The sequence below is a fragment of the Hippocampus guttulatus genome, chromosome 10, assembly GCF_054856545.1.
Source record: "Hippocampus guttulatus isolate MCC_2025c chromosome 10, RoL_Hgut_1.0, whole genome shotgun sequence".
Classification (NCBI taxonomy): Eukaryota; Metazoa; Chordata; class Actinopteri; order Syngnathiformes; family Syngnathidae; genus Hippocampus; species Hippocampus guttulatus.
This window is the reverse complement of record NC_141270.1, coordinates 17,369,869-17,386,574: the sequence shown is the minus strand read 5'-3', so window position 1 is coordinate 17,386,574 and position 16,706 is coordinate 17,369,869. Positions and strand designations below refer to the sequence as shown.

The 16,706-nt window shown below is 41.6% G+C and overlaps 1 protein-coding gene across 7 annotated transcripts in view; it reads right to left on the bottom strand.

The window, feature by feature from the left end:
* rims1a (regulating synaptic membrane exocytosis 1a) overlaps positions 1-16,706 on the bottom strand; it is a 77,193-nt gene that overhangs the window by 45,290 nt on the left and 15,197 nt on the right. For 6 of the 7 annotated variants that reach the window (XM_086121375.1, XM_086121378.1, XM_086121377.1 and 3 more), the window contains exon 1: positions 11,387-11,906. In XM_086121375.1, the coding sequence (XP_085977501.1) occupies positions 11,387-11,422 (36 nt within the window). In that variant the 5' untranslated portion in view covers positions 11,423-11,906. Of the gene's footprint in view, positions 1-11,386; positions 11,907-13,053; positions 13,265-16,706 lie in introns of those variants that run through there. The other variant, XM_086121380.1, reaches the window with a different exon arrangement.

The window sequence follows — 16,706 nt, the reverse complement described above, 5'->3', positions numbered from 1 at the left end:
GGATCAATTTGGCGAGTATCTAAGCTTTTTAAATTTGAACAAATTCATGCATAAGGAAATAAGACAGCCAGAGTTGTTTGTGATCCCATCATCCGACCCCCCCCCCCCCCGCCCCCTTCCTTTTAATGATGAATATGAAACCAACTCACAAAAGGTCAACAAAGAGAGGCAAAACACTCAATACAAGCACTCGAATAAAGGCCTTCGACTCAGCAACGTTGTACTCAAAGCTAAAGTCACCTGGTTTGGGCTGCAGGAATGAGGCACAAGGTGTTTCTAAATGCTCACTCTTTGTAACAAAATCTATGGATGAGAAAATAGCTTTCATTCATAAACATTGTTTCTGCTTTGGATGCACATCACCAAATACTGCAGAAGCTCCTGTGCTGGACATCAACCCACCTACCTGCATCGAGGAAAATAAAACCCGTCGATGTGATTAACAATGAGCAATTTGTCCCATGCTCTGTTTTGTGCTTCTGCCACATCCAAATCCGGCATCATTCCAGTCCTTCTGTCATTCGCAACACAGACTCAAAGGAAAGTACTAACCTATGCGCTCCTTGACTCTCATAGTGACTCAAATTTTATCCTGAAAGATTTAGTTTCAGAATTAAGTGTAGATACTCAGCAAGTGCATCTTCAATGAAGTATGTACAATGACAGTTCAGAATACAGTAATAACCAGTAATACTGTCAGCAGTCTTGAGGGTTTAACCCTGAAAAGGACACTAAAATTGAGCAGGCTCACATACGTGACTTTATACCAGCTGACAGAACCTGCATTCCAATAAAAATCGTAGAATTTAAGTGGCCTCACCTTAGTAATCTCGCTAACAAATTGCCACCAATGTGACTGGATGGATGGATGGATGGTTTGTGGAGCCGACAATAAGAAGAAAGGAGCGTCAGCGCAGTGCGCAGATGCGTATGTGGAACAGGGAGTCGGCGCTTGGAATTGAAGCGGATTTACATTGGACAGGAGATGTGAGCCAATCTCTTTTTTCGTCAATGGACGTTAAAGCTTTTTGTTTGATTTCAAACTTAGCTTGTGCACATTTTCAACATGACGTCTCTGATCCATGGGTAAAAGGACACTTTGATTCTCTCCTCTTTCATCTATAACTGCTTCAAACAACAAAGTGTATGCAGAAAAAGTGGTTAAAATTGCACGACCTTCTGTGTCTTATGTGTTGTGTTGTATTATTTTGTTATTTTATGTTAACTGTTCTGTTGATGGTGGCACAGTGGCTCCTCTCTCTCCTGTGGTTGAGAGGAAAGAAATTTCATCTGTGCTGTATGTTGTGTGCGTGTGTGTGTGCGTGTGTGTGTGTGTCTGTGTGTAACTTTTCCCTCCCTTTTTATTTGTCTCCCTTTTTATTTTAATTTTTATTTAACAGGATCAATATATAAGAAATTGCCTTTTAAAATTTGGATAATTATATGCATGTAAAACATCTAGCTTCAGTGTATTTCCAATTTTTGTCCCCGGCAGGCTGGTACCATATCATCCCCTGGCTTGAATATTCTCAACAGATGGACACGGCGTATTGTTACGCTTGCAGACATTTTAGCCCTCCTAATACAGTTTTTTTCTCATCACTATAATGTTATGACTACAATTTCAAAGTCTGAAGAAATAAAAAGTCAAATAAGATTTCGAATCTGTCTTTTTAGCCCTGGGTTGAATGTGCCCCCCCCATCAAAACCCCTGGCCCCAGCCCGGCCCCCTCAGTGAAATTGATCCAGAACCGCCCCTGGTGAGGAGCATGTTTCATTGTTTTGACATTAGACAGTGTAGATCACTTAATTCATTCAGAAAACAAATGATGACAGATCAATAACTATTAGTCACAGCATTGTTAGTTGATACTGATGAAGGATATGTGATTCCATCCAAGAATAGATATGATGAATCATTGTTTAAAAGAGGAAGTGCTGCATAAAAGCCCTGCAGCATGAGCACAGTTGTCGTCAGAAGCCCGCGTTTATATCAGATTCACTGACGGAGGAAGTGTGGCTGGCCATGAACTACAAACACAGAGGATGGAGGAGGAGGAGGAGGGAGATGGGAGGTTAGAGTCAGTCCATCTTCTCCAGCCACCGGGGTTCTCATTACTCCTGAACACTCCCCAATGACGATTTAAAGAGAGCTAAAATAAAACACTATGCCGTCTGCCACACCCACCACCCCTCTCTCTCACCCGCTTCTCTTTCACTTCTCCCTCCTCCAGATTGCTTTTGATTAAAGCTACAAAAGCTGAGGAGAAAACAGCTTTACACCGACGCCGCAGCTATATTTATCCTGCCAAACAGCCCAGCACCACCAGGGAAAGCGGGAAAATGGATTCAAATACACACACACACACACACACACACACACACACACACGCGTGCACGCGCACACACTTGCACACACATGCAAACACGCTCATGTGGGACATTTTATCTTTGCTGAAAACATCCTGCATGCGATTTATGACCTGTATGTCTGCCAGATGGTAATATTTTAAATAATTTTGAATGAGAAGGGACATTATCGTGAACTCATTTATTTAAAAAAAAACATTCAGTGAACCAACGTTCATCACAGGGGTATGTTCCAGAAATCCGTGCTACAGAGATAGTGTTGCCTCCTCTCCCCCATTTAAATAAATAAACAGACACATATATAAATGAATAAATAAAATGTGAGAAGTGCATTGGTGGGGTGATTTCCAAACATTTTGTTGTACAAGCGTTCTAATTATTCAAATTATCCAACTGATATTGTCTGTGTTAATTATTTAAATATGCTGGAGAAAATATAATCTGCTTTTAGACAAAAAGACAACAAAAAAAAGTCATGATCATGGTTTTTTTTCTCGTAATGCTGATGTTTTAGAATGTTGGGATATTAGGCGGCAGGACAATATTTGATAATGGATGTTCAGAAAAGCTCTTTGCTGCGTGACATGAAACTATACATTGTGTTCATTGTGATATCTAATGTAAATAGTACACAGTTATTTAACGTAACGATTAGAAGAACTTCATTTTGACTTCGGTAATTTTAATTTTAAATTAACCTATTAAACGTCTGTAAAAAGCCAACAAGTGATTGAATGTGAACCACAACCCTCTGCTGACTTCCAGTGAAGTGACACATGAGCCACTTAGGGAGAAAAACTAACTTTCTATGCCCTCTATTCCTCATTGCTAAATTAATTAATTCAATACAAGCATTTCTGATTATTCTGTTTGCGTTTGAGTGGTGACTATTTGTAATGTTAATTAGTTCAGGAGTAACTGGCAGAAGTACCACAGTGATAAGTGAGAATGATCCAATCTTCCATTTTCTTTAAGTCATTATTAGGGTCACCGGCGAGCGAGAGCTGAATTTAGCTGACTTTGAAAAAGAGGAGTACAAGGAACATATGAACAAATAACCACTCCGAATGTCCATTTAATCTAGGAAGCAGGTTTTTGGGATGTGGGATGAATCTGCTGTACAAACTCCAAAATGAGAGCCAGGATCTTTTGACTGTGAAGTTTTGTGTGTCTTCAGGTATGTGTCTTTCCCAGAGCGGTTACAGTGTGTCAGTTCAGAAAGATTTTGTAGTGAGCATTTCACACAACAAATGACCAGCATGCTGAAGACATGGATACAGTAATCCCGAATATTAGATTACATCGATGGTGAGGCACAAGCGAGGAACGGCTAAAGTGCACACAAATGGAAACACATTCTTGTAAACATGGTGACAACATCAAATACATATACACACACAGGCAACAATGAGCATATGTGGTTTGTGATGCACACGCACACACACACACACACACACACACACACACACACACTCGCACGCACGTGCGCACACGCACACACACACATGCAAACGCGCGCGCGCCCACAAGGCTGAAACAACTGCTGTAGCAGCGTGTCATATCACCGTAGTAAGATCCCCCTGAGATCAGTTTGTGAGTGAAGGCGAACTACAGAGAGAATAGCTTCTCCATAGATGGAAACTAGGACACAAAACCCATGTGTGTGTTTGTTTGCCATCCTGCAGCATCTGTGCCTGTGTGCACCCATATGTGGGTGTGTGTGTTAGCGCGCGTGCATGCGTGTGCGTGTGTGTGTGTGTGTGTGTGCGTGTGTGTGTGCGTGGGTGGGTACGTGTGCATGTGAATGTGGTAAAGGAGGTCTGCACCGATATACAATATGCGCATCATCGCTTATGTGTACTGTATATGAAATATGTGGTGCATGTGTATTTGCTGCAAAGAAAATGCAATTTTTTAAAAAGATGAAACTATGGTTTAAATTTAAACAGAACTGTATAAAATAGCTTCCACATTATTGTGGTGAACGTGCATGTGTATGAAATAAGATTCAGTGTATCTAACGCATATAAAAACAAAAACTCCAAAATTTACTGAGCAAATTAAATTACAGGATGCAAAAAAAAGCCCCCCCACACAGAAGGGCAATAGATAGATAGATAGATAGATAGATAGATAGATAGATAGATAGATAGATAGATAGATAGATAGATAGATAGATAGATAGAGTGAAGTACATCCATCCATGATCTGAACCCGTATTCCCACAAGGGTCTTTAGAAGCCCTTTTTTTTCTAATAAAAAGAAGTAGGCCATTTATGGTCAGTGAAATCCAGAATTACCACCATTTATCTTTCTCTGTAGCATGACGCAAAAGTGGTTAGCATGGACGGTTATGTCTCACAGTTCTTCTGATTTGGATTGGAAATGCGGGTGCTCAAGCTATCCTCCATGCATATTAAACAACCAAATGACAGAAAGGACCAGACAAATATGTAAAAACATGTATCAAGTCAAGTCAAGTCAACAGTATTTATAGAGCACTTTCAAACAGCCATCGCTGCATACAAAGTGCTGTACATGGAGCAATTTAACATGCACAATAAACAGTAAGACAAATCGGTAATAAAGGCGGTAGAAAGCACCAAACAGTAAAACCAAGAACAAATCTAAGTCATGCTGAGTCGAATGCCAAAGAATACAAGTGAGTTTTGAGGAGGGTTTTGAAGATGGGCAGCGAGGAGGCTTGCCGAATGTTCAGTGGGAGGTCATTCCAGAGGGAGGGACCAGCAACAGAAAAGGCTCGATCCCCTCTGAGCCTCAGTTTAGTTCTTGGTACTTCTAATAAGGTCTGGTCCACAGACCTGAGGCGCCGGGCAGGTGTGTAGGGGCGGATGAGCTCAGAGAGGTAAGGTGGCGCGAGATTATTCAGAGATTTGAAAACAAATAAGAGGATCTTGAAAATAACTCTAAAATGAATGGGGAGCCAGTGAAGGGATGCCAGAGTAGGAGTTATGTGCTCCCTCTTATATAGATTTTGTTTGTCTATTTGAAAAATTTAAAACATATGTGGTATGGAGTACTCGAAAAGTAACTCCAAAAAAGTAACTCCACATTGCATTACTTTAATAGATGGTACTTGGCTTACGTTACAAAATACAGTTTATAACAGGTAACTAGTAACTGTATCAGGAGACATTTTTGAAGTAACGCTCCCAATTTCACATAGTAGTGTCTCCTTCCTCCCGCTGTCCTGTGTGCTTGTCTATTACTCAGTTCAGTCGCAATCCTTTGCTGGAACTTTCTCCTTGACTTGTTTCATCCTGTACATGTAGCGGTTCTTAACCTGGGTTCGACCGAACCCTTGGGGTTCGGTGAATCAGTCTCAGAGGTTCGATAGATCCTCTGCCATGGAGGTTAAGACACACGCGACTCAACATGTCAATTAGTTATGACACGCCTGCTTGACCATCACTGGCTGGTTCATTTTGTGGACAATTAAAAAAAAAAAAACGTATACTTTATACTTATACTAATTGTGTTTACTTTTTTTCTCTTTTTAATAAATGCATTTTTTTGTCTTGAATTTGTAAAAAAAATAAATAAATCATATTTTGATTTTTCACAAATGACGGGTTCAATGAACGTGCATACGAACTGGTTGGATTCGGTACAACTAACAAGGTTAAGAATCACTGTGTACATGCCTTGTACATCACGAGCGCATTTCCAGCAGCAATGTTGTAGAAGACAGCTACGGGCCTTCTCCGTGTTCCTGCACAGCTTTTCATCAAGCGCATCAATAGTGCATTTCAAGGGGTTGTAGTCTGTGATAACATTTGGTTTTCGCCACTAATCTTCTTCAAGCTCTACTTTCTTACGCAATATGCTCAGAAGACAACATATTTCTCTGCTTTTTAGCTGAATAAACTATCAGCATTTCACTGACAGAAGTGAAAACCGCTCTCGATCTTTCGTGTTTTTAGCCAACTTCCCGACGAATTTTGTTCATTGCACCAAACAGAACTCTGATGTGAATGATGTGAAAGAATTGTCCATCGTGACAGTCCTAACTCTATCCAAAATGGGCTCCATAAGCCTTGTCACAACATGGTCTGCAAGGACGTCGGACCTTTGTTGGAAATCAGTGTTCATCAATGGTTATGTGTTGCCCTGGGTTGTACGAGAGCACACTGTCAAAGCGCCTCCCAAATGTCTGAAATAACATGTCTGCATGAGTTCCAGATGGGGTCTCCTTGACATTGTGGGACGTGATTTCATCAATGCTGAAGCATTTTGACTTGCAGTCATACATGGCACCGGTTCTGCCAATCGCTCCTCTGAAGAATAAAACAGCAATGGCATCAGCTCAAAGACACTCGTGCTCCAATCAGGGTTTGTTCTGCGGGCCTTGTATACTGTACAGCTGTGATGGACATCGGAATTGTGATGTCAAATAGACAGAGGAAGCTTTGCAGGCGACGAGTCACAAAGTAGCAAACAAGCATGCTGGATTTACTTATATGTGGGGCTAGTGATCAATGTTATTTCGTCAAGTGTTCTCATCTGCTCTTCCTCGTTGCGATGATCTGTGTTGATCAGTCATGGTCTACTGAATGTTGCGTGCTTGACGTAAATGTCCGAGGCCGACTGCAGAAGGCGTGTAGGAGCGAAAAATGAATGCAAGATGATGATTACAATAACATGAAATGTTTCATGAAAAATAAAAGGGTATGAAGAATTTTTAGTATAAAATGATTTCATTAATTACATCAACGAAATCAATCAATTATTTCAAAAAATTATGTGTGGCCAGCTCGGCGTAAACAAGTCCAGCCATCCTCAACGTAGCTTGATAAAATCGATGTATCATTCCATCCTAATTTGAGTATCAATACAAAATATACCTGTCATGATCTGGTTTTGTTGTTTAGATGATTACATTTGGTTTTGGACTGTTTGGTTTATGTGTCTTTTTTCATGTCATGCTCGTTAGGCTTTTTTTGGACCAGTTCTCGTCCTTGTGTGAGTCAATCAGTTCCCTCGCACCACTGGCATCTTGACCAGGTGTTGGTTGGTGTCTCGTCAGTTTCCTTGTATTTAGCTCCCTCGTTTCTTTCAGCACTTGTTGGTTCATTTTGTTTGTTGCTTCTGATTCACTTGCTCTTCCGGTGATTTGTTGTGTACCATTGTCATGTTGCCAGTCAGGACGAGTGCATGCCCTTCATTTGTTACTTTGAATCTCGTATTTGTGTTGGACTTTGTTAATTTCATACTTTGGATTCTTCCAGATGCTTTGTTTGCTTTGTTTTTATTCTTTAGAGAATCAATTCTTTTTGACACTTCTCGCCTCCCTGCTTGCCTGCATTTGGGTCCGACACTTATCATTTTTATCGGAAATCAAGAAAAACATATTTATTTTGTTTTTAGTGTATTACAGTACTATTATCGACATGCGCCGCCTGATTGCCGACCTCTGGCCCAAAGACAGCTGGGAGCTGGGACCTACTCATTACCACAATCGTTCTCTTTGCCATTTTCTTTAATTTTATTCTTTTGTTTGAAAAGACATTTGTTTCGACAATTATCAGGTAAAGGTGTGTTGACAAAAAAAAAATTAAAGAGACTTAAAAAAATGACAAATAATCAATTTGCTGATACTGTAATTAACTGAAATTGGAAAATTGGTCACATGTCTTTCTCTAGTTCGGACATTTGCTGCCTTCTGGAAAGCTAACCATACCTCATCATTTTCCCTGTTTTGCACCACACAGATATCAGTTTGTTTTATCCCCGCAGTATAAGGTACAGCAATGTTGTTACAAAGTATGAACGATCAAACTGCAAGTTCCTATTACCTAAAGTCACAATCCGTCTCTTACTGTATTGATCGCCACAGTCGAGAACAACACCCAACGTGCACTCAAGCAGACATACTGTCAATCAACACTGCCAGGCTACATTACATTTGCTACAAATGCCTCTGATCACTATAAAACCCGCAAAATAATCACAAACTTATCAGGTGACGAGAAAAAAAAATCCACATTTGGTCAAAAGAAAGGAAGGAGGTGGAGGACTACGTACAGATAGTAGTAGCAGCCAATGACAGCTTGACGTATGGCACAAGCACGTGAATGTGGGCGTCTATAAATCCTGAGCTAAGGATGAAAGACTGCCACAAAAGAGATTAGTGTCCACAGCAGCTAATGAGGTACTACATCAGCACACCACAGCTATCCCGCAAGACTAAACACACACAGACACACATATACTGTACATGTACTCATGTATGGCATACATTTACAGACACTGATGGCTAATACACAGCCACGCAGTACAGTAATGTGGAAGTCAAACAAATCATTCCAATAATTACTGTACATCATATGGTTTAAACCTCAATGAACAATGTTGCTGCAGTTATTCCAAAAATGTAACAACGACTTTACTGATTACTTGATTTGAAAAGCAGCAAAGTTAGATTGCAGGCCATTTAACAGTTACATTCAGGAGATACCTACAACACCGCTTGACAATAACAACAACCAGTTTTGACAAAAAAAAAAAAACAAGTATTGAAGGTAGTTCGAAATGGATAGTGTAAATCCTGTTGGTTAAGTTGGCAATGCAATATTTTTTGGGGGACTGTAAATCGCTCTGCAATATAGCACCAGTCCAAAAATGCATCATGAAGAAAAAACAAAACAAAACAGTTCAGTTCCGATTCTCTGAATCGACATTCAACAGGACCAATTTTTGGTATATTTATGTTGTTATTTTGTGGTCAAAAACATTAATTTATTTTACAATAAAATCTAACAAAAATGGAAGGTCCATTTTTCACAAATAAGATTTTATTTTATTTTATTTAGGAATATGATATTAGCTTGGATTTATAATTATTTAAATTTGTTTTGGAGAAATCTTTTTTTTTAAAGAATTATTTAAAATCACCCAATAGAAATGAGTAATATGGCCGCAGCCCGCCTCCCCTACCTCCATGTCTTGGTGGGAGTCACGGGAGGGACCAAAGACTACTTGTCCATTCAAAATCATTGTAAATACATTGCTAATAATGCCAATACTTCTGGGCTCAATCAGCCCCAAAATGTATGTGGACATCTCCACTTAGGGCCACTAAAACCTCTGAAAATATCACAAAATGATAAGCGTTTCCATGGCTGTGTTAAAAGAGCAAGAAATTAGTTAACATTACGTCCCAAATTTATTTGAATTGGGTTGGTATAAAACAGGGTATTATTTGGAAAGTCCACATAGCATCCTGAAAATTTTCCTTGGATTGTCTGTATATATATCTATTCATTCATTCATTTTCTGATCCGCTTATCCTCACAAGGATCGCGGTGGCTGCTGGAGCCTATCCCAGCTGTCTTCAGGCGGTAAGCAGGGGACACCCTGAACCAGTTGCCAGCCAGAGACGAACAACCATCCGCGCTCACACTCACACCAAGGGACAATTTCAAGTGTTCAATCAGCCTGCCATGCATGTTTGTTTTTTTTGGGAATGTGGGATGAAACCAAAGTACCCGGAGAAAACCCACGCAGGGCCGGGGAGAACATGCAGACTCCTCACAGGGAAACCCAAGCTGGAATTGAACCTGGCACCTCTGCACTGTGAGGTTGACGCGCTAACCATTGGACCACCGGGCCGCCCTATATATATATCTATTTATTTATAAATGGGGCACCACACAATGAGGCCAAACTGTATGATTCCCTATGTAGGTGAGTATTCCTGCAATTATATGGCAATGGATAGCAAGAAGCAGAAGAAAAATGACCCCCTTAAGACCAGTCAATGACAGATGCACATGGAGGCGGACGCAACTCGTGAGACTGGCAATCAATAGTCATCATGAGCTGCTGTGGCATTACCAGGAGATGGCACATTGCTCAGGCTTTTACTACCGTTTTGTACTGTGACACAAAGCAGCACATTTCTGAGTTGGATCAATATACATTTGCAAGACTTTTTTGGGGGGTATTTAATCACACATTCCTGTTATCACTCGATTCATTTCTGTCAACCGGAGAGGTTAGTCATCCAAAGTTTTTAGAGTGTGGTCATTTACTTACATGAGGTTCGGAAACCAATTTAACAGATCGGCACTGTAGCAGTAGGAGGTAGGTAGTTAATAGAGTGGTAGGTCCTTTACGTTTCAGTGGTTTTATGAACAAACAGTTGACACCTGACTGACAAAAACTTGTACAGTATTTCGTATCTAATAGTATACTTTTGTTAAGTTACAGTCTCCTTGACCCAGCAAAATGAACTTTTCTGTCAGTGAATCCTCTTTGCTGATAACATTCACAATGGGTGTTCCTGGTTCTGGTCTCTGTCGATTACTCGAGCTCCCAACTTAAACACGTCAATTTCATGAACAGCGGAAAGCAGGGGGGTTGGCCGCCTGTTCAATGTGGACACTCGTAGTTTATTTATTTATTTTATTTTTTCAGTGTTCATTTCATCTCATTCATTTGTGAAATGTTTAGTAGCCAACGTCTTGGAGGCCCAACACAGTATATGCTGCTGTGTTAGTACTGGTCCTCATGTTGGATGCTGCATTTTTATTTATTTTTTAATAACCGGAACAATCAGCATTCCGGCTGCAACGAGTTGACATTCAGTGATTTCCGTAACAGAATACAAACAATCAGTAATATTTGGCAATTCTGTGTTACTCATTAAAAAAAAGCTTGATTTCATTTGTCTCAGAGATGTCTACACTACTTTACGCACTCACATGCACATTCACACACACACACACACACACACACACACACACACACACACACACACACTTACACCACACACACACACACATACAAATACCTCCTGATTCCAACTTAAATGCTGTCGGCCGCAGGTATAAATATCAAATGCTCAAGAAGTCCTCTGCATTTAAATGACAACCAGGCTCAACAAATGTTGTTATGACAACCCAAACAAGTTCTAAACACAGTGCCAAAGATGACAAGAAAACGGATACAATTTTGTTTGTTTTTTTTCTTCAATAAAAAAGTCAGTACTCACCACTTTGTCCTCCTTCAGCCCAGTCAAGCAATGCATGTATTATGAAAAAAAGGGAGAATCATAGTCAGGGCACTGTCTGAAATCAGCGACACTTAAATGCAACACATAGAAAGTTGGATTCCTGACTTTTTTTTTTTTTTTTTAAGAAAGAGTGAGCCTTTTAAACAAACAACAAAATACAGTACAATACACCTAAGTGGTTCTGTGAGGTTCATAAGCCTTACCAATATACAAGTGAAATGTGTGCAAGAGTGAACTTTTCCCTCAACGAATAAAACTGCCGCCTGACGGCCACCCAATCCAACCACCTGGGACCCCATGGCAGGCAATAATTAGAGTAGACTTTTGGGTGTGTGTTTAAGTCTGAGTGGGATCATTAAATACCACACCAGGAGCATATTGGAGGGATCGAGAGGACACACCACTTATTTCAGTGAATGTTGTAACGCCTTCACTAACACACACACACACGCACGCACACACACACGCACACACACACCTCTCCCCCACTGTGTGTTTATAGGGCACCACTGCACCCCTTGGAGACCTAGACATAGTGGGAGACTACCCCCTCCATCAAAAGCTCAGTGTAATGCCCAATTAACCTTTAGCAGCTTCTGCCTGGGTCGCACAGTGTACTGGCACTGTGGTGGGATCACATGTAAACAAACAGTATGACTATATGAAATATATTGTATCATATAAGCTCATATGCAGTACATGTTATGGCACCTGAGTGAGTTCAGGTGGGTTGATGCTGTGATGGAGGAAGGGTTTGATGTGTTTGCTGCAATATATTGTTTGCACAAAATTTTTCATCAGTATTTGTATTCATTTATTTATTCTAAATAAAGAATAACTTCACGGAAAATGTATTGACAATGTTAATGTAATGGATGTGTGTAATGTTGCAGTTTGACACATGAGCTTGCTGGCCACTTCTTTGGGTACAATGGCAGTCTAATGAAATCCAGGTAATTGTCGGAAACAACAAAACTTAGTTTCGGAAAAACTATTTTCACGAATATTCATTCGACGCGAGTGGTGGTGTTGGTGTGGCCTTAACCACATTGTTTTCTCAATTTTGGTGTGGAAAAATAAGAGTATATTTCAAATTGGGCTGTTGTGGTGTTCACACTGAGTCACTCCAAAGGCTGAAGACGTTTGATCCCTTTATCTTAATGAAGCTTTTCATTATTTGGCAAGAATTTTGGCTGGTTTCAATATATTGATTGCAACAGGAAGAATGGCGGGTCTATAAAGATGTGGTGGAGGTACATCGCACATTTATCGAGCTATCTCATACAAGGAGTTGTCTCAATTGAAAGTTAATTTCTTTGCAGACTGGCAAACAATAATACATACTGACACAAGCAAATTACTGTGTTACACGGGACAATTAATTACAGATGTCTTGCATTTACAATATGGAAACAATAACCTGTTTGTATCATTTACATATGAATCTTCAAGAATAGTATTTTTTTTGTATTTGTGGCATTGAGGAAGTTTTGTGTTGTTTCACTGCATAAAATGTGTGTGGGGTTTTTTGTTTGTTTGTTTTTTGTGACATGGCAGAAAAGAAAATCACTTTGGCATTGTTTGACTGTTTGATGTGAGACTTTCCTGGAAAATAGAAGCATTAAAATGCACTTTTTGTATCTCACCGTATTGGATCGAAGCGAGACCCTCCCCCCGCAGCGGGCACAGAACTTGGTCTGGCAATATGAGCACAAGTTCCCACAACCATCTGCAAACTTGGTCTTCTGGCAGATGCCACAGGTTGGAGCATCGTCTCGGTGAACCGCTGAGCCTGCTGCAGCTGTGGCCTGCCTGATCACCGTCTCCCTGTAGCTGAAAAGCTGCTGCTGGATGCCCCTAGGACATAAAATCTTTAGTGAGTGCTGGATGAAATTTAGAAATACCGGTATGTAAAAGGGAGTTGAGGGAAACCCTTACAGGAACGCATTCAACTGGAAACAAAGAGATGCCAATCTGGTTAGTGTAATACAAATGCTACTTTTATTGAAAATAATAAAAATAATAATTAAAATCATGATTGTACAGCCCCTCCATGAGCCGTCACCTTACTGTGATGGAGGGGTTTGTGTGGCCCAATGGTCCTAGGAGTTAAGTTGTCTGGGGCTTTATGCCCCTGGCAGGGTCACCCATGGCAAACAGATCCTATGTGAGAGACCAAACAAAGCACGGCTCAGCGACTCTGATGATGAACGAAAACATTGGACAGCTTTTTCCCTTTCCCGGATGCGGGTCACCAGGGCCCTCCTCTGGAGCCAGGCCTGGAAGGGGGGGGGGGGGGGGGTCGGTGGTGAGCGCCTGGTGGTCAGGCCTACACTCATGGGGCCCGGCCCGGCTCGACCCAAAGAGGCAAAGTGGGTTCTTCCCAATGGCTCACTACCTATGGCAGGGGCCAAAGGGGTCGGGTGCGATCCCCGGCTGCAGAAGCTAGCTCTAGGAACATGGAGAGTCACCTCTGTTGCAGGGAAGGATCCCGAGCTGGTGTGTGAGGCACAGAGGTTCCAGCTTGTCATAGTGGGATTTGCCTCCACACATAGCCTGGGTTCTGGTACCAGCTCTCTCGAGAGGGGTTGGACTCTCTTCCACTCTGGAGTTGCCCATGACGAGAGGTGTAGAGCAGGTGTGGACATGCTCATTGGTACCCCCTCCCCCCCAACTCAATGCCTGTACATTGATGTTTACACCGATGGGCGAGAGGGTAGCCTACCTCCACTTTCGGGTGGGGCGGATGGGTCCTGAATGTTGTTTGTGCCTATGCACCAAATAGCAGTTCAGAGTACCCACCCTTTTTGGAGTCCTTGGTGTGCTGGAGAGCGCTCTCTCTGGGGACTCCCTCATTCTGCTGGGGGACCTCAATGCTCATGTGGGCAATGACAGTGAGACCTGGAAGGATTGGGAGGAATGGAGCCCCGATCAGAGCCAGATGAGGTGGCTCGGGCATCTGATTAGGATGCCTGCTGGACGCCATCATGGTGAGATGTTTCGGGCATGTCCCATTGGCAGGAAGCCCGAGGGATGACCCAGGACACGCTGGAGAGACTATGTCTCCCAGCTGGCCAGGGAATGCCTTGGGATCCCCGGGACAAGCTGGAGGAGTGGCTGGCCAGAGTGGCTTCCCTGCCAAAGCTGTTACCCTTGCGACCCGGCCCCGGATAAGCCGTAGAAAATGGATAGATGGATGGATGATTGTACAGTCAGAGGCATGACACATCAACAACCCCTCACATACAACAAGCAGTCACTGACAGCAAGAGCTCCCAGTAAGAAAAGAGAAACTGGGGAAAGGAGTTGACATTTTGGATCTGAGAAAGCCATAAAAATATGTTTTAAGTCATGTTATATCGTCTCCTGCATGACACGCTGTGTCTCAGAGTTACTGTTTGCAACAGATGACTTGTGGGCAAACAGTGGAAAATAATTAATGACAGCAAGAAAAAGTTACCTACTGCTGCAGCTATGGAAAAAAAAAACACTGAATTATATCCAACCAATACAACTACATTCTCTATTTTAGTTGTATGTCAATCAAATGTGTGTGCACATTACATTTCAAGGTATTTTGGGGACAACAAAACACTTTCAGTCAATATACTGAGAGCATCATTCTTTCAAAGGTGCTATGTGTCGCAATCAATCGGATTAAACCTTTGAAAATTGAAGAGTGTGCAAATAGTGAGGGAAGAGAATGGAAAATAGAATCACAGGGAAGAGAATGGAAAGTAGTAATCAGTCTTGACGCGTCATAGCCCGTGTAGTGTGACATATACAACCACTGGTCAGATGGCATCTGGCACAGTTCACGACCACAATGCCTTTCACCGCCCTCTCTCTGTGACCAGCTGGATATACCTTCACTAGCCAATTGTCCTTGTGAACCCAAGTTTGATCAGTTCTTTGGCAGTGACCAATAGGAAGACAGTGCCGCCTTCTTATTACAAGACACTGGACGTGGCACACATCATCACAATGCTACATTTGCTAACTGCAAAGCTAGCAACTTATTTGCAAATGTGGTGTCATTTAACAAATGTGTGACCTCAAGTTATTTTGGGAGAATAGACAGTCCAGACCATCCTCTCATCCCCATCCAGGAACAGGTCAATACAGTATTCTTTTTTTTTGGTTTGCCTTTTCTGAAACTAGAAACAACGCATATGCACAGAATGCCTCTGTTGATATGACTGACAGCTGCTCGTCCTGCCTCCAAGACAGACCTGCTCCAATGGACTGAATCTTGGTGGAATCACGCAACAACTGGGCAGTGTCTGGTCGGTGACGGACCTCTGGAGTGACATCTCGCCCGGTCCAAGACACAGAACAATATATACATTTAGATATTTATCTTTGTCCCGTGTCTGCTAATAACACACATTTGTACTTAACACACACACACACACGCACACACCCAAGAAGCAATAGCCAAAGGTCACATGGAGGTCACCTACTGCTGCTGCTGCTGGTGCTGCACTGCAGGATGTACTACCGGATCCATGACTCTCACTGTGCATGAAATACTGTAGTCTGAAAATAGTGGAGGTATAACAACAACAAATAATACTTGCCATTCTCGCGAACAACTCACATCAATGGTGAAACTTTTTAACCAGTAGTCAAATTCTCTCTCAACTCTTGAATATCATCTGTGTGAGACCCTTCCGCATCTCTCAGGTAGTTGTCCATGAAAAGTTAACAAAAGAGTTAAACAAAAACAGTAACTCATTTGTTTCCAACACTGCTTTTGGATGACAATCTGTATCCTCAATCATATCACAATCAAGACAAAATACAATTGGCGAGAACCTTCTGCTTGCCATTCAGTACTTGCGTCCAAAATGAGGCAAATAAAAAGACAAAGCCCTCAGTCCTTGAGGTTCATTCGTGCAACAAAGCCAAATATTGGCACATTGTGCTTTTAGAAAGCAGGTTGGCATGTTGTTGAGATTGAGAGTCCGCTTCAGCTTTTCCCCATTGGGCTTTGGTCCTCTGTGGCCTATATGAATCATTCCCCTTGTACTTGGATCAACATTCAAAAAGGGAAGCAGACGCAAATCAAAAATGACGATTTAGCGAAACAGACAAATTGCCACGAACAACTTACTTAGTCTATCGAGCTCATTAAAAATGAAATATAAATTTTAATCACATCAGTTCATGACCACATCTGATGTGATTTGCTCTACTTTAGATTTGACGTCAAGTTTCAGAACGTTTCCATTATGTCCAACAATTTCCCTTTCTGTGAGAGTTTCATGCATGCAAAGCATATCCACCCACACTAATT